Below are 22,045 nucleotides of genomic sequence, written 5' to 3'. Positions count from 1 at the left end.
GTGCCCCGCCCGGGCTACACGGAGACCCCGCGGCAGCACCCAGGCTGGCCTGCTGCGTGGAGAACCGGGGCGGACGCTGGGGGAGGATCGCACGTCTGGCATGGAGGAAGGAAGTTGGGGCTGAAGAGCTGGGGAGCAGAGGAAAGCAGGGCAGGGGGGTGGGTGCGGCCCCGTGACGCAGAGCCCCTGGGCACTGAAGATGGAGGTAACCCCAGGCCCACGGGAGCCAGGGTGACTTCAGGCTGGAGCAGCTGGGGCCAGTGCTGCGAGGGGGCTGCCAGCTGTGCTGAGTCCCCTGGCTACAGGGAAAACCCAGGCCCCAGACAGGTGCCTCCCTGCCCACCTTTTTGGCTGGCAAGAGAGGACAGAGAAGACCCAGGTGTTCGAAACGTCTCACACTGAAATGAGAAATAGAAAGCTATTTTATTAACACGCTTTACATTTACAGTTTATTAGCTAACCAACATCAACATCAACATGCAAAAATAAGCGCTAGGTACAAACCGCTACACTATGTTGTGTGTGAACTGCAATGGTTCATTTGTTTGAAAACCCATCGGTTCTTTTTCGTTTCTGTGATGAGTAGCATTTAGATGTTATGGTTACAGAGCCATGGGCAAGGCCTCTGCAGAAACTTGGCCCAGTGGATTTCCGTGTGAATACATTCTCGAAGGAAGTAAGGCGGGTGTAGATGAGATGCACGTGGACACAACCCCACACCCACGGCCCACCTTGTGGGCGGAGCCCTGGGGAAGAAGCCGGGGGCGGCACCCGTGTTCTGGCAGCAGCTCCAGAGGGAAGTCAGGAAAGGCCTCTGGTTGCCGTCCCTGCAGTCCACGGGCGCAGCCGGCATCTTCCTGGGCTGTGGCCAACACAAATCATTCCTCAAGCTTCCCACGAAAGGAGGAAACTGAGAAACACAAGCAATTGACTCCTACTTTTGAGAGGTTCTGAGCGTCTCCCAGTGTTTGGGTCGGGCTGTAGAGAAAGTTTCCTCTGAGAAGTGCAAGAACTTTGCAGTAGCATCCAACAGTCGACTCACATTACAAAACCCTACAGATCAAAATGCTGCCCTCAGGTACAGACTTAGTAACTCTCACTTCCTCTTCCTAAGAGTGTGTGTTGTTCCTCACTGATCTTTGGTCGCAAGAAACAGAAACACCGGGGTGGGCAGGGGTTGGGAGGGAGGAAGGCAGGCCCCAGCCCCGCAGCCTGGCCCGGCGAGCCTCGGCGACACGGGGCCTACATGATGTACACTTTCTCCGCCTGTGAGAAGTGGAAGACTTCTTTGGTTCTTGGGCAAACAACTTTATCATCTTGACGGATAGAAAGGAGAGACTGAAAAACAAGACCGGTACAGAAAGCTGAAGATGTGCGACATACCCGAGGAGCTCCGTAACAAACACCACACACACCCAACTGTTGGAAGGAAGCCTTCGTATTCAAGTTACACCTGTCAAAGAGCCCTGGGGCTGCTCCACTGTCCCCCCACCTCCACCAGCCCCCCCCTGCCCCTGCCAGCCCCCTCCCCCTGCCTCCCCCCTCCCCGCCAGCCCCCTCCCCCTGCATCCCCCCTGCCCCTGCCAGCCCCCTCCCCCTACCTCCCCCCTCCCCCGCCCCTGCCAGCCCCCTCCCCCTGCATCCCCCCTGCCCCTGCCAGCCCCCTCCCCCTACCTCCCCCCTCCCCCGCCCCTGCCAGCCCCCTCCCCCTGCATCCCCCCTGCCCCTGCCAGCCCCCTCCCCCTGCCTCCCCCCTCCCCCGCCCCTGCCAGCCCCCTCCCCCTGCCTCCCCCACCCCCGCCCCTGCCAGCCCCCCCCTCAGCCCCTCACATTGTAGCCGTAGACGTAGCCATTGGGCAGCATCATGGGCGGGTTGTTCTCGTTCATCACATCGCCAGAGATCTTGCACACCAGGCGGGAGTTGGCGCAGTGGGCCATGGGCAGCGGCTGGGCCAGCTTGTTCAGGGAGCGGCTGCACACGGGGCAGTCGGGGCTCTTGGAGCTGCCATCCTCCTTGTAGCACTGGCTGTACCCGAGGTTAAGGAAGGCTGGGATGGGGTCAAGGGGCACAGCAGGCGCGCTGCAGCCACGCGCTCGCACTCCAAGTGAAGGCAATGCTTATTCCCCAGCCAACAGCCTCGGCGGGCCTGCCACCCGCCCTCAGGCCATGCCAGCACGCTGCGGGAGCCTCTGCGCCATTCCCAGGACAGGGGAGCTCCTCAGATGTGGGGGGAGCTGTGGACGGCAGCACCCACAGACCTCCTCTCAGAGTGGAGTCCTAAGCCTCCGCTCAGCTCAGCACACAACACAATGGGAAACCACTGCCCAGAGGCATTGGCTGGCACACCAAGAGACCATCACCACAGGACAGCCCTGCCATAGGAGCAGGGGTGAGGCTCACAGGACAGCCCTGCCATAGGAGCAGGGGTGAGGCTCACAGGATGGGCAGCCACTACAGCCAGAATGGGGTCAGTTACTCAGGAACTAGGCAGCTGCTGCACTCAGGGCCAGGGTCGAGCCATTTACACACAGGATGAGCAGTCACCTCGAGGAGGGCCTGGGTGCAGGGTTCTGTGAGGGAGGCTGGGCCCTGGCGGGAGATGAGAAGGGAGGGATGCTGCTGGCAGCACACCTGTGTGCGGGGGCTGCTGGGTAGGACCCTTCCACGCCCTTCTAGAGGACGCGCTGCCCAGCTAGCGGGACGGAGTGGGCGCGGTGGGGAGGATACGGAGTCTTTATGGCGGAGAGGCCGGCCTGCAGCGTGAGCGTGAACACTGAGCTGTTCCCCAGCTGGTGCAGCCGGTAGTTGTCATAGCGGAACTGCTGGATCAGCACCCGCCAGCGTGCCGGGTCGAGGAGGTCCTGGAAGAGACAGAGGGGCTGGGCAGCTCTGGAGGCCCAGTGTCACGGCGCGGCCTCCGGGGCTGAACTCTGGAACTGCGCCCCTGCCTGGAAGTCCTCTGAAGGAGGGTGTGGGTGGGTGAGCGGTGGCCGGGCACCAGGAGGCGGGGGGCACTCAAGAGAGGCAACTGGGCGGGCAGAGGCCCAACTTCGGCCCTAGCCCAGAGGGAATGGTGTCCCCTGAGGGTCCTAGCCCCGAGGAGATGGTGCGCCCCAGAGGGGTGGCTGCCGGGGCTCTGGTCAGGCTCTGCACGCTCTCCTCAGCCTCAGCCTCACGGGAGAGGCCTCCCTTGCCTCCTCCAGGCGGAAGCTGTGCTCAGGAGGAGCCACGCTCGGCAAACCTGCAGGCCGTGTTGGGAGCTCTGGCCAGCAAGGGCCCCGCTCTGCTCTGAACCAAAACTGCCTCAGAAATGCAGCCTGACCCCCAGCCGCCATGCTGTGCACGGGTGAACGTGCCTGACGCAGGCCCGCGTGGGCAGGGGCTCTCCAACACCATGAACCCCTCGGGGGGTCAGAGGGGATCTATCCTGTGATGGAGCATCTCCCCTGCGAGCCGCAGCTCCTCCTGACCAGGGAGGCGCTAATGGAAGGTGTGGTACCTGGGCAGACTCAGCGCCTGCGTCCGAGCTGCCCCGGGCAGCGGCCTTGGGGAGGCAGTGGGTCGCACGCTGGACTCTGGTGAGCCACGTGCAGGACCCGTCCTCCTGAGACCTGGCCCCCTGCCAGGGAGCCCGATGCCACGGAGAAAACTAGAATGACGACCAAAGACTACTGCTAATGCCACCCTCTAAGCCCTGATGCCAGAGCTCCAGCATCAGAGGAGGCAGGGACACCGTGAAGGTGGCACAGGAGCCGGGCGCCGGTGGGCACGCCGGTCACCCTAGCTACTCAGGAGGCTGAGATCCGAGGATCGCAGTTCAAAGCCAGCCCGGGCAGGAAAGTCCATGAGACTCTTATCGCCAATAAACCACTAGAAATCCGGAAGTGGTGCTGTGGCTCAAGTGGTAGAGCGCTCGCCTTGAGCTGAAGAGCTGAGGGACAGCGCCAGGCCCAGAGTTCAGGCCCCACGAAGGTACTGCAGGGAAAGGGGTGAGGGAGGGGAAGGAGAGGCAGTCCTGAGCTCCCTGGGCTAACACTCCTAAACCTCCCGGCCCTGTATCTCGTCTGCACAACAGGAGTAACCCAGAAGAGCACTGCAGGGGCTGGGAAGGTGGCTTGCCTAGCATGCATGAGGCCCTGGGTTCGATTCCTCAGCACCACATAAGCAGAAAGAAAAAAGCCAGAAGTGGCGCTGTGGCTCAAGTGGTAGAGCGCTAGCCTTGAGCTGAAGAGCTGAGGGACAGCGCCCAGGCCCAGAGTTCAGGCCCCACAACCGGACCCAAAAAAAAAAAAAAAAAAAAAAGAGTGCTGCCATCCCACGGTTACCTTGTATGGGGAGATGTGCGTGTCCGGGGGGAAGGCCAGCATGCCCATGACCTGGCGAACCTCCTCCAGCTGGCTCCCCTCGGCCTGACTGAAGTGTTTCCTTGCGTGTCTAAAAAAACAACATTTTGGCACACTTAGTTTGACTCCAGCACTCAGGACCCCTGCGTCCACCTCAAGTGGCCGCCCCCGTGGTTCCACACCGCACGTGCGGAGCAACTCACTCTTCGGCAGCCACGCAGACGCAGCCCTGTGTGGGCCAGCAGGCCGTGCCGTGGTCGGCTCCTGAACAGACGGGCACGGCAGGGCACAGCTGCTCTGCTTAAATGGCTTGGTGGACACTGTGCCACTTTGTCCCGCAGGGTCTCGGGCCACGGCAGGGCTGCCCGCCCTCCGTCCACAGACTGTCCTCTGAACTCGGGGCCCCAATGGCCAGCAATGCCCCCGAGCCCCCACAGAGGCCAGCAATGCCCCAAGTCCCCTCACGAGCCAGCAATATGCTGGGACAGAAACAAGGAAGTATTAGGCCAGGAGGTCCCAGGTGCCCACCAAGCAGCCTGCGGTGGGCCAGGCCCCCGGGCTCCACTCCGGGAGGCAGGGAGGAGAGGCTAGAGGTCATCGCAGAGGTGTCCGCAGGGGTGCACACGCATCCACCTGACAGCCCAGCCCCTGACACAGTGGGGCCGACCCTTCCCTAGCAGTGTGCGGAAAGCCAGGGCTCCAGCCCAGGCCACCCCGGAGGCAGCAGAGCCTACAAGCGAGGTCACTGAGATGCATGCCCAGGAAGGCGCTGAGGGCACCAGCAGTGCTCTTCCTCTCTGCCCCCTGGCCGGGGAGGCCAGCGACTGGCCCAGCCGCACTGCAGGCCTGAAACAACGCCACCAATTCACCAGGCTCCAAAGCCTCTGGTGCTATCAGCCAAACTCTTCTTCCTTTTTTTTTTGTGGGGGGGAAGGGGGGGTCGGTTCCGGGGCTTGAACTCTGGGCCTGGGCTCTGTCCCTCAGCTCAGCTCAAGGTGAGCACTCTACCACTTGAGCCACAGAGCCACTTCCAGTTTTCTGGTGGTTTATTGGAGATAAAACTTTCCTGCCCAGGCTGGCTTTGAACCTCCTCGATCCTCAGATCTCAGCCTCCTGCGTAGCTAAGATGACAGGCGTGAGCCACTGGTACCTGGCTTCCTTCTTCCTTTAAGTCGTTTGCTTCAGGTATTTGTCATCACAATGAAAGCTAACATATAATCATGCTGTTTCCTTTACAATATAAATACAAATTTAACAACACCCAGAAAGGCTAGGCACAGTAGCTCATGTATGTAATCTCAGGTACTCAGGACTGAGATTCGAGACTAGACGGGAAAAACAGCCCCCTCTCAACCAACGGTTGGGCAGACTGGCCTGTCTTTCATCCCGGATCCCAGCTATGTACAGTGTAATTAGGAGGACTGATGTCCAGACTGGCCCGAGCATAAATGCAGGACTCTATCCCTGGCTCCAGCAGCAGAGCACCTACTCAGCAAGTATGAGGCCTGAGTTCAAACCACAACAACAGCAGGAAAACGAAATCCCTAAGTCTCGCCTGGCCAGGCCAAGGTGAGACAAGGCCGTCCACGTCCCAGCCCTGAGCCAGGCATTGGCTTCTGGTTCATTCAGTTAAAAATGTGGAGCTGGACGTGATGGCACATGCTGTACTGCCGGTAGCCAAGAGACAAGAGACAGAGGATCCTGGCGTGAGAACAGACCAGGCACAAAGTCAAGTGAGCAGTCAGTCTCAGCAGACAAGCGTGGCCTGGTGTCCACACCTGCGGCCTGGTCTGTGTAGGAGGTGCATGTCCGAGAACCATGGTCTCAGGTTAGCTCCTGCCAGACTTGAGACTATCTAAAAATAAAAGCAAAGAAGGCTGGGGGCATGCTCAAGAGGAAGGTGAGGTCCTGAGTTCAAACTGCCGTGGCCCCGAAGTTTTGTTTCTAAATTATGAAAAAGGCTGGCGGCCTGAGCCTGTGCTCCAGCTGCTCAGCGGCGGAGGGGGAGGGGGAGGGGCTCCCGGAGCTCCAGGCCAGTCTGGGCAACAGTAAGACCCCAGATGTGGGTTTGGGGCACAAACAGATGGTAGCGATACCTCGCACGCTCAATTCCAGGCCCACAACAGAAGAACAAGCATACACATGGCCCATGAATCACTCGGCCCATGTTTTCAGGTACAGCGGCTGTGTGCGGCACCGGCACCCGACCAGGCGTGTGTGCATCCCACATGCAGACGGACACAGGCAGAAAAAAAGGTCTGTCTGTGCCTCCCCCCCCCCAAGCACAAGTGCACGAGGCAGGGTGAAACCATGAGACTCCTGCCGGGACCCTCAGCACTGCCCAGAACCCTGCCACCTCAGCATGCATTCAGGCAGCAGCTGCACCTGCCCTTGACCTAGGCCACGTCCACCCACAGGCCCACTTCTGCTCCCTCCGGTGCCCTGGGCAGAGGTCTTGGCAACACAGGGCCAGGAGCGCCGTGGGGCCCGGCCAAGTCAACGGTCCCTGAAGAAGGCGTGCACCCTAAGGAGGCTGAGCAGGCAGGACAGCCGGCCTCTGCCCGCAGGCCCAGCTATGCCGAGCGAGAAGCCAAACAGGCTGCAGAAGCCCAAAGGTGCTTGCAGAATGCTGGGTGCTCCTCTTGGCACCTAGCTGGTCACCGTGGAAAGTCCCCAGAACCAACCCATCAGCCCTCCTGCAGCAGGCGGCCAATGGAGCCTTCACACGCAAGGCCCAGAGCCTGGCTCATGCTATACTGCTGGCTCCCCTCATGGCCACCGGGGTGGGGGCTCCTGCACTGCCTCCACAAGGGAATGGGCCACAACCCCTGACTCGGATACGAGACACAGCCTGCACCAGACAGCCCCGGCACCCAGCCACAGGATGAGGCCCCAGGAGGGGCGGGCATGCTCAGAAGGCCCCGTCTCCCCAGGAGGGGCGGGCATGCTCAGAAGGCCCCGTCTCCCCAGGAGGGGCGGGCATGCTCAGAAGGCCCCGTCTCCCCAGGAGGGGCGGGGCAGGTGGTGTGCTCCTACCTCACAGCATCTAGGCGCTTGTTCTGCCGGACGAGCTCAATGAACTCCTGGATCCTGAGGCTGAACTCCAGGCAGCTCTGAAGGCAGAGATGAGAGGAGGCTTAAGAGAGTGTCACGTGGGGCTAGCAAGGTGGCTCAGTGGTAGAGCGCTTGCCTTGCATGCATGAGGCCCTGGGTTCGATCCCTCAGCACCACATAAGCAGAAAAAAAAAAAGCTGGAAGTGGCGCTGTGGCTCAAGTGGTAGAGCGCTAGCCTTGAGCTGAAGAGCTGAGGGACAGTGCCCAGGCCCAGAGTTCAGACCCCACGACCGGACCAACAAAACAAAACAAAACAACAAAAAAAAGAGAGTGTCACGTGTCAGTGACTGCAGATCCCCACCGAAGATCCCCAGGGCTGTAGCCAAAGCCACAGATCCCACCCGTCCCTTCCCAGCAGGACCAGCACAGGCCTCAGCTGGTGAGCTGGCCCCCGAAGCCAGGTGGCCAGCGTGGCAAGGGTAATGAGACCACAGAGTCTGGGGTCCTGCTGACATTCTGCCGAGGAGCTCAGCCCAGGGGACCCGGAGGGCTGACGGGGTCACAGCAAGGACCCTGTACAAGGCGCTACCAGAAAAGCAGAGGACGGAGCTGCCGCCAGCCCAAGGGGTCACGGGCGAGGAGATCCACAACGTGTGAAAAATACACACGCAGCTCCCTGCAAGGGCAGAGGACCTTCGGAGTCTCCAGTCACTGCCCAGGCCTTCTCTTCAACAGGTTTCTTCCCACCACACCGCCAGGCCTTGGCCTCGGTGCACTGCCAGTCCACCCTGTGAGGGAGCCAGGAGCTACCCATGCCAGGACCTGCTCTGAGAGATCTGGGCACCCGCTGGCCCCCGGTGGAAGGAGAGTGGCGACCGCCGGACAGACGCCAGGGAGTTCCAGGCAGAAGGAGGGAGCACAGGAGCCCCGGATGGGCGGTGCCAGGAGCAGGAGAGCCAGCCAGGGGAAGCGAGGCTGCTGGCCTGGCCTGAAAGCCCAAGGCGGCCAGGCCCACGTGGCGCTGGCGTGGTTTACGAGTGGTTTTCGTGGAGGGCAGTGCTCTCAGGGCCTGGCAGGTGGCAAGAGGTCTGGCAGGGGCTCCTTCTATGGTGGGGAGGCCCTGGGGGACAGCTGCGGGGGCTCTGTCGGAGGCACGGCAAGGACTCGGGAGGGCGTGGAAGGCCCATGGCAACACAGCCTCACGGAGGTCTGGGGCTGGCACGGAAACCCACAGCACCCAATGTGGGCTGGGTGAGGCCAGCAACTTCACATGGAAAGCTTCCACACACCCGGGCACAGCTGCTGTAGGAGCCTGACACACCAGACACACCCTACTACCAGGCAAGAACTTTACACACACCTCCTCAGCCAGCTCCTAAGGCCCGCCGTCTCCAACTGAGCAGCCCCGCCCGCCCGGCACAGGACACCGCTTACAGTGGCTCTGACTACAGGGGAGCAGGCTGGTATGGCACACTCTCGCTCCTCCTCGTAGGCCACCCCCCACCCCTGCTCCCAGGCTGAACAAGTGAGAGGCAGAGCTCCTGGCCTGACTCCAGTGCAGGATGGTGCCCTGGAGCAGCTGAGCACACCGAACAATGTGGACCAGGGTCGATGGCCCTCGGCTCCCATCAAATGAGAACCAGCAGAAACTGGGGGGGGGGGGGGGGGTCCTGCCCAGAGCCAGGTGGGGCGGCCGTGCTCTCCTCATGCCCCTTGGGTTCACCCACAGTCCCCCCCCCAAGCTGAGCCGGGAGCCCCCACACCTTCATCTTCCGGAGCCGGGACTTGTTGTCATGGCACCAGGCTAGGCACGTGGCCGTCTCCCGCCGCTCCAAGGACTCCTCCACCTCCTTGGCCGTCAGAAACATCTCGATGTTCACCAGGTCCTTGGAAAAGGTGTGGCTCAGGTCACAGCATGCTTGGCTCAGGGACCCCACTTTTCCATATGGGCCAGTCCTGGGGCTTGAACTCGGGGCCTCGGCACTGTCCCTGGGCTCTTGGGCTCAAGGCGAGCGCGCTACCACTTGAACCAAGCTCCATTCCTGGCTATTTGGTGGTTAACTGGAGATAAGAGTCTCACAGACACTCCTGCTTGGGCTGGCTCTGAACTGAGACTCAGGTCTCTGCCTTCTCGGTAGCTCAGGCTTACAGCGTGAGCCACCACTGGCGTCGGGCTCCCAAGAGGGCAACTGGTCTCCACGCCCGCCCTGGTCACGGGGCCCAGGGACCCACAAAAAGCAGAGGCATGTCCACAGCATGCACTCACAGGGACCCCTGGGGGCCACATCCGTGGGGCTGTCTGAATGGGTTGAGACTGACGAGCCCCCAGCAAGGTACAAATCCAGCCAGCACTCAGAATGAGCTACAGCCCTTCAGACCCCAGCCCAGGACACAGCCTCCCTCTGGCACGGGAAGCCTTGGTGCACTAGCGAGGTGGACAGACACTGGCATTATGACTGGCCAGCAGAACCCCAAGGCTAAACCTCAGCAGAGGCCAGCAGGTGGAGTGTGGTGTCAGAGAGCCCTGGCTGTGGGTCAAGAGTCCTGCCCAGCAGGGAGGAGGCCATTATGGTGGCCGGGGCCACCCTCCCGACACACTAACGGAACAGGCTCTATCTAGAACCCCATCTGCTCAGGGAGTACTGGGGTGCCTGGCCAAGCAAGACAGGGCAGGTGAGGGACACCTGAGTGTCCCGATGGAGCCGGAGGCCTGGCAGCCCTGTTCCACTTGGTCCCTGCTCTGAAAGCCATGATGTTTTGGGGGTACGGGGCCCAATTTTCCCGAAAAACCCTGGGTACTTTGGAGGAGGCCCTGTGAGTGAAGGGTCCCGCAAGCAAGAGAATCTAACGCAAGGAGACACGAGAGCACCATGAGGAGCATGCACAGGGCCTGGCTCTGCTGGCCTCAAGTGCTCAAAGCATCCCGTGAGTCCTGGAGGAGCATGCACAGGGCCCGGCTCTGCTGGCCTCAAGTGCTCCTCCTGGGCCCCCAGCACACCTTCACCTGGGTGCTGCACACGCACAAGGCTTCTGGTGGCCAGAAGCAGCAACCCCTCCCCCCATCCCCCACCCCCGCAGCCAAGGCTGGGGGCATCAGAACACAGGTGAACACAGCCCTAGGAACAAGTACTAAGTACAAGTAAGCACAATAAAAGTCAGACTCCCGCTTTGCCTATTTCAGCACAAACCAACAACTTACAAGAAAACTACTTGAGAGTGAGCGAGAGAGCAAGAGAGAGTCAATAAGTCAGTATCAGACTCTCCAAGTGATCAAGCGCAGGTGAGATGCTGAGTGTCAGCCACCGGAACCATTTCTACTCACTGGTCAGAATCGAGAGCAGCCAGCTCTCCCCTGGCCAACGTGCTACTGGCTCAGGACTAAGGGTCAAGCATACTGACCATGGGGCTGGGGGTTTAGCCCAGCGGAAGGGCGCCCGCCTGGCGCGCGCAAGGCCCTGGGTTCGGTCCTCAGCCCTGGAAAAAAAAAAAAAAGAAAAAGAAAAAAAAAAGAAAAAAGAATACTGACCTTGCTGGGCACTGGTGACGCACACCTATAATCCTAGCTACTCAGGAGGCTGAGATCGCAGGATCACGGTTCAAAGCCAGCCCAGGCAAGAAAGTCTGTGAGACTATTTCCAGTGAATCACAAAAAAAAGCTGGAAGTGGAGCTATCACTCAGGTGGTAAAGCAGCTCTGAGACAATGCCCCAGTACAGGAAAAAAAAAAAAAAAAAAAAAAAAGGCTGTCTTTCCTAGGTCTGCCGGGTACCACAAAAGGCTGTCAGGCCAGGTCAGCCTGAGTAAGACCATCCTACTCCCCAAGTGTTCAGGCCTCACTGGGCCCTGACAGCCCACAACCTGACCCCAGGGCAGAGAAGGAGGGCAGGAAGAAGGGAGGAGTGGCAGGCTGGTGAGGTGAAGGCAGTGGTGTCAAACACAGAAGCCCTGATGAGGCTGCTGCTGAGGGTTGGAGGACCTGGGCCCTACGGCTCTGTAGCCACGAGGAATAAACTAAGCAAGAACGTGAGGACGTTAATTCAAACCCTGCTTACCACGTCGAAAGCAAAATCCAAGGGCTCGAAGTTCTGCTACTGAGAAGGCTGCAGATTCATTCCAGTTTATCCTACTCGTTTCGACTTTTTTGTCATTTTTTGTCATTTTGTGTTCTTTTTAAGCTCAGCTACCCAAGTGTTCCTATTTTTTTTTTTAAAGAAAACTGCTAAGCCAGGCACTGATGGCTCACACCCATAATCCTAGCCATTCAGGAGGCTGAGATCTGAGGATCAAAGTTTCAAGCCAGCCCAAGCAGGAAAGTCCTTGAAATTTTTATCTCCAACCAACTGCCAAAGAGCCAGAAGTAGAGCTGTATGTAGTTCAAGTGGTAGAGTGCTAGCCTTGAGCACAAAAACTCAGGGACAGTGGCCAGACCCTGAGTTCAAGTCCCAGGATGAGTACCAAAAAAAGGAGCCCCACAGATGGATGTCGCCTTCTCTACTAGAACCCACGTGTTAGGAAAGCCAGACTCCCAGGACACTCGCCCGAGATGGACGCACAGCCAGCACTGGGAGGAGCAGCTGCGCGGCATCCCCAGGTGTCCGCTGGAGAGACGAGACCCAGGCCTCCCACACACGTCCTAAGTACAGCAGCACACTGCCCTGCTGAGGCTGGGAGGGGCCAACGGGGCCTTGAAGGCAGGCACGCACGCACGCACGCACGCACGCACGCACAGACACACACACTGGGCCTGGCCTTGCTGGCCTCCAGGGACCCCTTGCTGCCCACAGGGCAGGGAGGCGGGAGTGGCCGGCCGGCCCACCTCGACGCCGCTCTGGCGCGCCAGCCTCACAGCCGTGTTGTAGTAGCCGCAGCGCAGCAAGTGCTCCACCATCATGCGGTCCATGCGCTTCCTCTTCCACACGCTGGCCGCAGCCGGCTGGTCACTGCTGTGCTCCTTCAGATGCTCGATCCGGCGCTTGCAGAGCTTGGCGCTCTCGTCCTCAGCCTGGATGGACTCTACCGCCTAGGCCAAGGCAGAGAGCACACACAGTGAGCACGCGTGCACACACACACACAAACACCAGCGCCATGCCCAGCTCGGGGAGGCCTGGGGAGGGGGGGGGGTCTATGAACGTCACTGCACCGGTCCCCGGGACAAGTCTGTGCTTGATGCAGATGTGACTGGCAGAGCAGCTAAGGTACCAACTCTGGACGCTGTGCACGCACCCCTCCAACACCCCTCCAAGCCTGCCACTGCTTACATGTGTATCTACTTTCAGTGGTGTTATTTTTACTTTATACAGTCTGATCTTACATTGCCAAGTACTTCTTTTTTTTTTTTTGTCGGTCATGGGGCTTGAACTCTGGGCCTGGGCGCTGTCCCTCAGCTCTTCAGCTCAAGGCGAGCACTCTACCACTTGAGCTACAGCGCCACTTCCGGTTTTCTAGTGGTTTATTGGAGATAGGAGTCTCATGGTCTCTCCTGCCCGGGCTGGCTTTGAACCGCGATCCTCAGATCTCAGCCTCCTGAGTAGCTAGGCTTACAGGCGTGAGCCACCGGCGCCCGGCTGCCAAGTACTTCTTTAAACTTTGAAATCTGCTACTTTTTTCCTGAACTGTTCATCATTACAAAGTAACTTTTTCATTTTTTATAACTTTTTCCTAAAGGTAAGTTTTGTTCAACTTTAAACAGTAACAGAAACGGTTTGGACCTACATTGTCCAATGCACTAACCACCCTAATCCAGGAACCATCAAGAGCCAAGAGGACCCATGTCACCAAGTCTCATATGAGGAAGGCGTGACTTCTGAATGCCCAGCAGCCTGCTGGGTCCTGGGCAGCGTAGAGCGAGGCCCAGCTGGCTGGCTTTCCTCCGGGTCTGTGGCTCCAAGTCAGCAAATGGGCCTCCCTCCGAGAGCAGTCTTCTCCCGGCCTCTGCTTCAGAGGATGGGGTCTCTCTCCACCTCTGCCGTCCAGCGCCCTTTAGAAGGGGCTCGGTCACAGCCATGCCATCTCTGAGCCTCTGGGTCTGAAACACTCCCCAGAAATCCTGCTGCTTTGGATCTCCATCCTCCTCTGACTATGCTTCCTTCTAATGATCTCTTCCTACCCACATTCAGTTCAATTCCCTACTGAACTTTGTCAGTGTCAAATGATAACTGTTACAAGTTTTTCACTCAATGAAAAACCTAACACACACGTTTTTGCCAACCAGGTCCCCCTCCCGGCCCATCTATATGCTGGTATTAGGGCTTGAATTCAGGGCCTCACGCTCATCCAGTACTCTATCACTTAAGCCAGGCCTCGGGCAGGTTATTGTGTTTTTTTTCTTTCTTGACATGCTATCTCTTTTTAAACCTTACCTATCTTTTTACACATTCTGTTCCCTACAGAGGCTTTCACTCTTTTAGCACTCTCCGGATTCTGCGGAAGCTGACGGCCACGGCCACGTCTGTACGGGCCTCTGCCGGTTGTCAGGCCCTATTCTCCTCCGGGCTGCCTTTGCCTTTGTGCTGGATTCTCTCCTAAAGTCACTCCCGGCCATGCGGGTTGAGATCCAAGGCTCCTCCCCACAGGGGGCCGCACCCACTCAGCCAGGGCTGGCCAGGGCCACCCTCTCCAGCATCCAGGTTCTCCGCAGAGAGCTGTGGAGCTTGGTCAGCACCCACACCTGTGTGCCAGCCTGCTGGAGAGAGATGTACAAGGGAGTGACAGGTCGTCCCAGGACTTGTCACCTTTCTGAGGCCTGTCTTCAACTTGGAATGCTGACTTTTTCTGCCTCTTGAGCTCTCTCATGAAGCTGTCTTACCCAACTTTTTAAAGAGAATGTTATTTCACAATAGTGAGCAGATCATTTCAAAAGCCCCTAGTCTACCAGGATGGGGGCAAGAGGTCCAGCTGCAAATCTGAGGTGACTTCTAAAACTCTGCGTGCCTTGGCTCTCCACTGCCCAGTTCTCCAGTAGAGGCTGTCTGGCATTGCTTTATCCCTCTCCACCTTGGGACCGGGAAGCAGCACCAACCTTCCTCTTAAGGACACTGAGCTTCTCCACCACCCCATCCAGGAGGCTGACCACAGAATCCACGGCTGGGCAGCTGCTCAGAGTCTTCTCCAGTTCTGCCACCACCATCGTAACGTGACTTGTCTCCCGGTCGATGTTCTTCTGAGCGGCTCGGAAGCGTTTGTTCAGCGTCTCGTAAGGCACCTAAGTGGGAAAGGACACGTGGGATCACAGCCAGGAGAATGGGTGCTCAGGCCTTGGTCACACAGCCATGGCAGCAACATCTCCCAGAGTCTGGATCCAAATCCAGAGCCTGGTAAGAGGCACCTAGGCCGAGGAGGAGCAGGGGAGGAAGAGAGGGAGACGAAGGCAAAGACACACGACGCTCCCACCGCCTCAGATCCGCAGACAGCACAGTCCCACGTCTCCTGAAGGAATTGCAAGTACATACTAACAACATAATCCCCAAGTTCATCTAGAAAAATAAACAGTGAAGGGCATGAACAAATACTGCGCGCCAGTGAGAAGCTGGCTATTCAGACAAAGCTGGGGGGGGTCCCGGAGGACAGGGCCACACGAAGTCCACATGCACTTCCCACTGTCTCCTCCGAGAGCAGGGCTACTTCAACTGCAAAAAAGACACATCAATCCTAGTTCCTATACAGAATCTGAAAATAGGGAATAAATAAAGAATCTTGAAGACTGCCCATTCTTCCAGAGAACTGTGGCTACAATATCTTCCTTCTTCCTGGCTCCCTTACTCTGACCACAAGAGACAACACACGTCCAACACAGCACAGGCCTCCAATCCAATGAAACTATCACACAATGCACACAGGCTCCACACGTCCAGCACAGCACACACTCCAATCCAATGATACTATCACACAATGCACACAGGCTCCACACGTCCAGCACAGCACACACTCCAATCCAATGATACACAATGCACACAGGCTCCACATGTCCAGCACAGCACACACCCATCTCTAGTCCAATGATACACACAATGCACACAACACAGCACACACCCATCTCTAGTCCAATGATACACAATGCACACGGGGTCCACACATCCAGCACAGCACAGGCCTCTATTCCAGTGATATACACAATGCACACGGGGTCCTCATGTCCAGCACAGCACACATCTCTAGTCCAATGATACACACAATGCACACAGGCTCCACACATCCAGCACAGCATACACCCATCTCTAGTCCAATGATACACACAATGCACACAACACAGCACACACCCATCTCTAGTCCAATGATACACACAATGCACACAGGGTCCACACATCCAGCACAGCACACACCCATCTCTAGTCCAATGATACACACAATGCACACAACACAGCACACACCCATCTCTAGTCCAATGACATACACAATGCACACAGGCTCCACACATCCAGCACAGCACACACCCATCTCTGTTCCAATGACACACAATGCATAGACTTTCTGTGTGCAGTATGACACTCACCTCCATTCTGATGGACACACAGAATGAACACAGACTTGCTGTGTTCAACACAGCATTCCAACGGCTACACTGAATGAACACAGACATCCTGTGTCCAATATGGCACCTAGCTCCATGCTGATGGATACACAGAATAAACACACAAGCTCCAAGTATCCAGCATGGCACCTGCCTACCTTGCAATGCATATACAGAATGCCATATAATTCAGCCTTGAAATAGGAAAGCCTTTCATAGGACACAGTATAAATGAATCTTGAGAATGTCACACTAAGATGAGCCAACCACTACACAAATGCTGCATGATTGTATTTATATAGGACATCTCATATAGAATGGGAAGATTTCACTTTTACAAGGTAAAAATCTCCAGAGGCCTAATGCACCACAAGGTACACAGTTAACAACACATACCGTGCCCTTAAAATTATCTATTGTATTTTTATGACAATACAAAATTCCTGGCCATTGACAATATATGGCAATAGTTCCCGAGTTCCCGACTTTGATGTACTACAGCTGGGCATGATAGTATATACCATGTATGGTGTCACATTCTTAGATTCCTAGCTACTTGGGAGGCTGACACAGGAGGATCACAAATTCCAGGCCAGCCTGAGCTGTAGAGAAATGCGCTGGAGGGTCATGCCTGTAATCCCAGCTAGTCAGAAAGCTGGTACGTACCTGAAGATTGTGGTCCAAAGCTAGCTGAGGCAGACACATTCAACAGACTCTTAATCTCCAATTAACCAACAAAAAGCAAGGAGTGGAGCTATAGTTTAAGTGGTAGAGCACCAGCTGAGAACCCAGGACAAGGCCCTAAGTTCAAACCCCAGTACTTGTACCTGCGCACGCGCGTGCGCACACACACACATATAATCCAACCAAAACGTGTTTTAGTATATTTAGTGCTATATCCCAAATACTCACATTTGAAGAGTTACGTATTTTTCCTTGGTACTAAACTTTCCTAATGCAGAGTACTAGCGCATGTGACCCAAATGTCCCTCCCCGACTCACAGCTGAACCAATGTCCCTCCCCACTGACTCACAGCTGAACCAATGTCCCCCCACACTGACTCACAGCTGAACCGATGTCCCCTCCCTCCCCCCCCCCCCCCCACACTGACTCACAGCTGTACCGATGTCCTGAGATCCTCCATGGAGCCTGGACCTCCCATGTTACTATGTTATCACAGGCAGGGACAGCCGATGGCATCTCTCCAGAGACACACCCTTTGGATCTACCCTGAAAACAAGTGTACTCACCGAACACCCACAGATCCTGGCTAGTACTACCCTGCGTTCTAACAGTCAGACCACATCTTACCAAAAAGTTGCCAATACAAGCCGGGCGCCAGTGGCTCAGCCTGTCATCCCCACTACTCAGGAGGCTGAGATCTGAGGATCAGTTCAAAGCCAGCCCGGGCAGGAAAGTCCGTGAGACTCTTATCTCCTATAAGCCACTAGAAAACCCGAAGTGGCGCTGTGGCTCAAGTGGTAGAGTACTCGCCTTGAGCTGAAGAGCTGAGGGACAGCGCTCAGGCCCAGAGTTCAAGCCCCACGACCAACCAACAACAACAACAACAAAAAGTTGCCAATACAGTGAGCCCACTTGATTGCAGATTTATTACACCTGGTTTGGCTAAGCATCGTAAACAAATAAATGAAATTTCAAAGCAAACGTTTTCAATTTCCATGTGTGATTACATAGCTCAGTTGTTTAAATCGCTGACTGATGCTTCCTTTCTAATTCTGTGAAACTCTGATGGCCCAGATGCAAATGGTGACTGGAACACGCTGAGGTCAGGTGCCCAAGGCTCACACCTACTCAGGAGGCTGAGATCTGAGGTTCACCATTCAAAGCCAGCCCAGGCAAGAAAGCCTGTGAGACTCTTATCTCCAATTAACCACCAGAAAACCGGAAATGGAACTGTGGCTCAAAGAGATAGTGCACTAGCCTGAGCAAAATAATTCAGAGACATAGCCTGAGCAAAATAATTCAGAGACAGCACCCAGGTGCCGAGTTCAAGCCTCATGACTAACAACAACAACGTAATGCGCTTTATTTGAGTGGTAAAGAAAAAAACTTCAGATTTGTGAAAGGCAGCACATCTTTACTAGCGGTCGCCGTAGAGCACTCCTGGTTTTCCTCAATCTAGCATCCTGCTAGCACCAGGGATGTACCACTGCATGCCATCCTTCCAAAAAACAAACAAAAGAAAAAGGACTAGGGTGTGGCTCAGGGGTGCTGTGTGAAAGTTCAGCTTCCGCTGTAGTGCCAGCACAGGCTTAGCACTCAGGAGGCTGGAGGAAGGAGGACTGTGAACTCAAGACCAGCCACCCTGGACTACAGAAGTAAGACCTATTCTAAATAGTAACAATAAGAGGAGGAAGGTTCACCTTTTACCACACCAGGCAGCCTACAGAGATACACCCGAATGTTGCGGGCTCTGGGTCTGGATCGGCATTGTAGACAGAGGGTCTTTTAGAGGCACTAGATCCATGCAGTCACCAACACAGCGATGACTGGGGTCAAAGACAGCTGGGTGCCCTCGTATTTGAGTGGGGTGAGCAGCAGCAGGTGCCATGACGACCCTCAGCTGGAATCTGGGGCAGAATGTAGGACGGGTGGCAGGGATGGTGGGTAAAGGACCAGGATTGTGGGCTACAGGAGAAGACCAGTCACACCCAGACAGCAGTGCCTAGCACGGAAGGCTCTTTGGAACGCAGCCAGTGGACAACAGGGAGCCCTCAAGTTTAGTGGGGGGATTCCTGGCCGGGCTCCAGGAGAGGATGGAGGTAAGCCTGGCGAGGAGGGACAGAGGGGCCTCACAGCCACAAGGGTCGGGCCCCCACTTCTGGGCTATGCAGACTCCCATCTGATTTTGGTGGCGATAGAGAAGGTTGACAAGATATTAGCTTACCTCAACTAGCTTATGGGGAAAAAAAAGTAGAAACATTCACGGGAAAATCTCTGCAGAATCTGAAGAAAAAATTACTTTTCTAGCATTAAAATAAAGCTTTATCAAGGAACAATTCAAAATTCAAACAAGGATTTCCATTTTAAGGTGACAGACTAAGCAGCCCAGCTTCTACTTGCTCCAAAGGACCATACTCATCTCGACACTCGACAGCCTTCGGTGTTGGACCCTAGTAGCAGGTAGTGGATAGCCCAAAAACAAGTCTTAGCACTTACGCAGTGACTCTGTCCTCAGGGGACTCTGGCCTTGTATAGACATTCTGAGGACTAAGCATGGGTTCTGGCGATGTGGGTAGAGAGGGTGCTGAACACCCTGCTGTGCACAGCTCGACCACCCGGGATGTGCGGCCCCAAGGTTCTCAGGCCAGCAGCGAAGTCTGTGCTAGCCCACCACCGTGACAGAGCTGTAAACGCAGAGGAGGGCCTTGTCCATGGTCAGGACAGCTGGCAACACACACAGCTCCAGAAAAACAACGAGAAGGAAAAGTGCCTACCAAGCACCAGCTCTGCATTGGTCCCAAGACCCAAGAGGAAACATCTCAGGTCCACTGCTTGAGCCCACCTGGGTTACCCAACCTGCACGGCTGCGGACCTAAGTGGCAGGAAAACATTTTAACTCCTGTGGGATTAAGCTTCAATGGGATGGTGCCGGTTCCCACCCCCTGCAGGACGGCCTTCCACTGGAGAGTCACAAGCTCGCTCCCCCCCAGCCCTCAGCCCTCATTCTCTCCGCACACCTGTGTGTGCTGTGTGCCCCACACTACTGTGCCAGCCTCCGGCCTCCTCATAAATGTTAACCGCTCTGGAGCTATCAATTCTGCTGACATTCTGCTTAATTCTTTGTAAACAAGGGATTCTAAATCAGGGATTATTACTTTTCCAGTAAAGCCTCCCTATTATCTGCCAGGAATAATTCCTGAAAACTTCCTGGGGGAAAAAAATCCTTAATTCAGCAGTGGTACACTGGCAACAGAACAGAGCAATTATTATTTAGATGGGATCAAAAGGACCTGGAAGGAAAGTGCTTCTACTTCCTCTAGAAAGTACCATTTCTACTTGTAAAAATTATATTCTAAAAACATGTCTTAAAAAAACTTTAAAAAACATAGCAAGCTTGTGTGAAGTGACACCACTACCCTTACTGTACAGACGAACACATCTACACAGTCATTTTAGTTAGACTAGGCAGCAGTTCTGGAACGCACAGGACATTGCTAGCCGGGGAAGACAGCACCATCGTTTCCCCAGTGCGTTCCATGAGCAACGGAAGGACTTCTGAAAACCTCTCCTGCCTGGGGCCCTGTGTTCACCAGTCAGACTAAAGACGATGTGGTGCTGCAGGCATGGTTGGTAAACTTCCTGCAACAGCCTGGAGGTTCTGTCCCCAGCACCTCAGAGATGCTCTGAGCTGGCCGCAGGCCTTCATTCACCAGTGCCATGGAGCTTTATGTAAGTCAGGCACAAGCCAAGTGTGGAGGCACACACCCAGGAATCAGGCCGGGAGGCAGAAAGTGTCCATATGAGGACCTGCCTCCAATAGTGGGTGCCGGCAATGTCCCCCTGGTCAGATGAAGGGTGGGATACCACTGTGATGCACACAGCTGCTCGTCCACCCGAGAGGGGACCAGGGCTCTGCTTCTGCTGCGCCAGGGAGCAGACGTCAGCAGGGTCACGCTGGAGGAATCTTCCAGGCAGTGTGTGATCACCGTTTCACCCGGGGGACAGACACAGGCGCTGGGGGACGGAGGCTGCAACGCCACCGGGACGGGCCGTGTCACCGCGTGCTCGGGGCACACAAGAGCGACCTGGCCCCGGAAGAACCCCGGGATGGCGAGCGCGGTCACTGCGGGGCCCGCTCCCCAGCGGCGGGGCCGGGCCGGCCTTCCGCGGGGAGGAGGCGGCCCTGCCCGGCGCGGGCCGCGACCGCGACGTCCGGCCCGGCATCCGCGTCGGCTGGGGCGGGCAGCTACGGCCGCACCGGGTCTCCAGAGCCGGGCCTCGCCCCCTAGGAACACCGGGCGTCGAACCCGCCACGCCCCATGCCAACTTCCGGGCGCCGCGCCCCCGACTCCCCGGGCGCCTGCTCCGCGGGGCTGCGCAGGGGCCCCGCCGCCCGGCCCTCGGCCCGGCCCCCGGCCCTCGGCCCGGCCACCGGGCCCCCGGCACCCCCGCCGCCCCCCGCCCTCAGCCCGGCCCCCGGGCCCCGCGGACCCCCCCGCCCCCGGCCCCCGGCACCCCCGCCGCCCCCGGCCCTCAGCCCCCGGCCCTCAGCCCGGCCCCCGGGCCCCGCGGACCCCCCCGCCCCCGGCCCCTCGGCCCGGCCACCGGGCCCCCGGCACCCCCGCCGCCCCCGGCCCGGCCCCCGGCACCCCCGCCGCCCCCGGCCCGGCCCCCGGCCCCCGGCACCCCCGCCGCCCCCGGCCCTCAGCCCGGCCACCGGGCCCCCGGCACCCCCGCCGCCCCCGGCCCCTCGGCCCGGCCCCCGGCCCCGCGGACCCCCCGCCGCCCCCGGCCCCTCGGCCCGGCCCTCGGCCCCGCGGACCCCCCGCCGCCCCCGGCCCCAACCGCCGGCCCCCAGCCCCCCGGCCCTCGGCCCCCGGCCCCGCGGACCCCCCCGCCGCCCCCGGCCCTCGGCCCGGCCCCCGGCCCGCGGACCCCCCGCCCGGCCCTCGGCCCCCGGCCCCGCGGACCCCCCGCCGCCCCCGGCCCCTCGGCCCGGCCCCCGGCCCGCGGACCCCCCGCCGCCCCCGGCCCTCGGCCCGGCCCCCGGCCCGCGGACCCCCCGCCCGGCCCCGCCGGCTCCCGCCCCGGCTCCCCTAGCCGCGGGCCCGCACCCCGGGCCCCGCCCCCGAGCCCCCGCGCCCGAGGGCCGCCCGCCCCCCCCCCGCCCGCAGCGCCTCCGTGGCCCCCGGAAGGCGCGGCGGAGAGCCAGGCCGGCCGCGGCGCGCACCTTCAGGGTCGGATACTCCTGAACCTTCAGGGTCATGGACAGCTGGGCCGCTGACTCCTGCACCGCCATCTTGGGCCGGTCGAGCGGAGAAGGCCGGCGCGCGGCACGCCGGGTAGAGACGTAATGCGTGAGTGGGCGTGGCCGCGCGCCTCCGCCAATCGCGAAGGCCCACCCTCCGCCGGCGGAAGAGGGCGCGGACCAATCACCGCGGCCTGCCAGGGCTCGAC

General features: G+C 58.3%; 1 protein-coding gene across 1 annotated transcript; it reads right to left on the bottom strand.

Annotated features, from left to right (window-relative positions):
* Positions 1 to 404: 404 nt before the first annotated feature.
* Positions 405 to 21,941, bottom strand: Maea (macrophage erythroblast attacher, E3 ubiquitin ligase). Its single transcript, XM_070021661.1, has 9 exons — positions 21,819 to 21,941; positions 14,416 to 14,598; positions 12,214 to 12,417; positions 9,162 to 9,284; positions 7,381 to 7,457; positions 4,327 to 4,435; positions 2,729 to 2,862; positions 1,831 to 2,026; positions 405 to 1,338 (listed from the first exon to the last, which is right to left on the bottom strand). Exons 1-9 carry the CDS (start codon positions 21,885 to 21,887, stop codon positions 1,243 to 1,245), a joined length of 1,191 nt encoding a protein of 396 aa, XP_069877762.1. The 5' UTR covers positions 21,888 to 21,941; the 3' UTR covers positions 405 to 1,242.
* Positions 21,942 to 22,045: the final 104 nt, after the last annotated feature.

The sequence above is a fragment of the Dipodomys merriami genome, unplaced genomic scaffold (genome assembly GCF_024711535.1).
Source record: "Dipodomys merriami isolate MVZ:Mamm:240054 unplaced genomic scaffold, mDipMer1.0.p SCAF_143, whole genome shotgun sequence".
Taxonomy (NCBI): Eukaryota; Metazoa; Chordata; class Mammalia; order Rodentia; family Heteromyidae; genus Dipodomys; species Dipodomys merriami.
The sequence above is the reverse complement of the archived record's forward strand: the minus strand, read 5'-3'. Positions and strand labels throughout refer to the sequence as shown.

Bases quoted from the DNA above. Each gene is read 5' to 3' on its own strand.
- Maea (XM_070021661.1), bottom strand. From the start codon at position 21,887: ATGGCGGTGCAGGAGTCAGCGGCCCAGCTGTCCATGACCCTGAAGGTT. The intron at 4,436-7,380 runs GTAGGAGCACAC...TTGTTTTTTTAG, and splicing joins AAGCGCCTAGATGCTGTGAG to ACACGCAAGGAAACACTTCA. The intron at 1,339-1,830 runs GTGAGGGGCTGA...CTTGTTTTTCAG, and splicing joins GCTACGTCTACGGCTACAAT to TCTCTCCTTTCTATCCGTCA.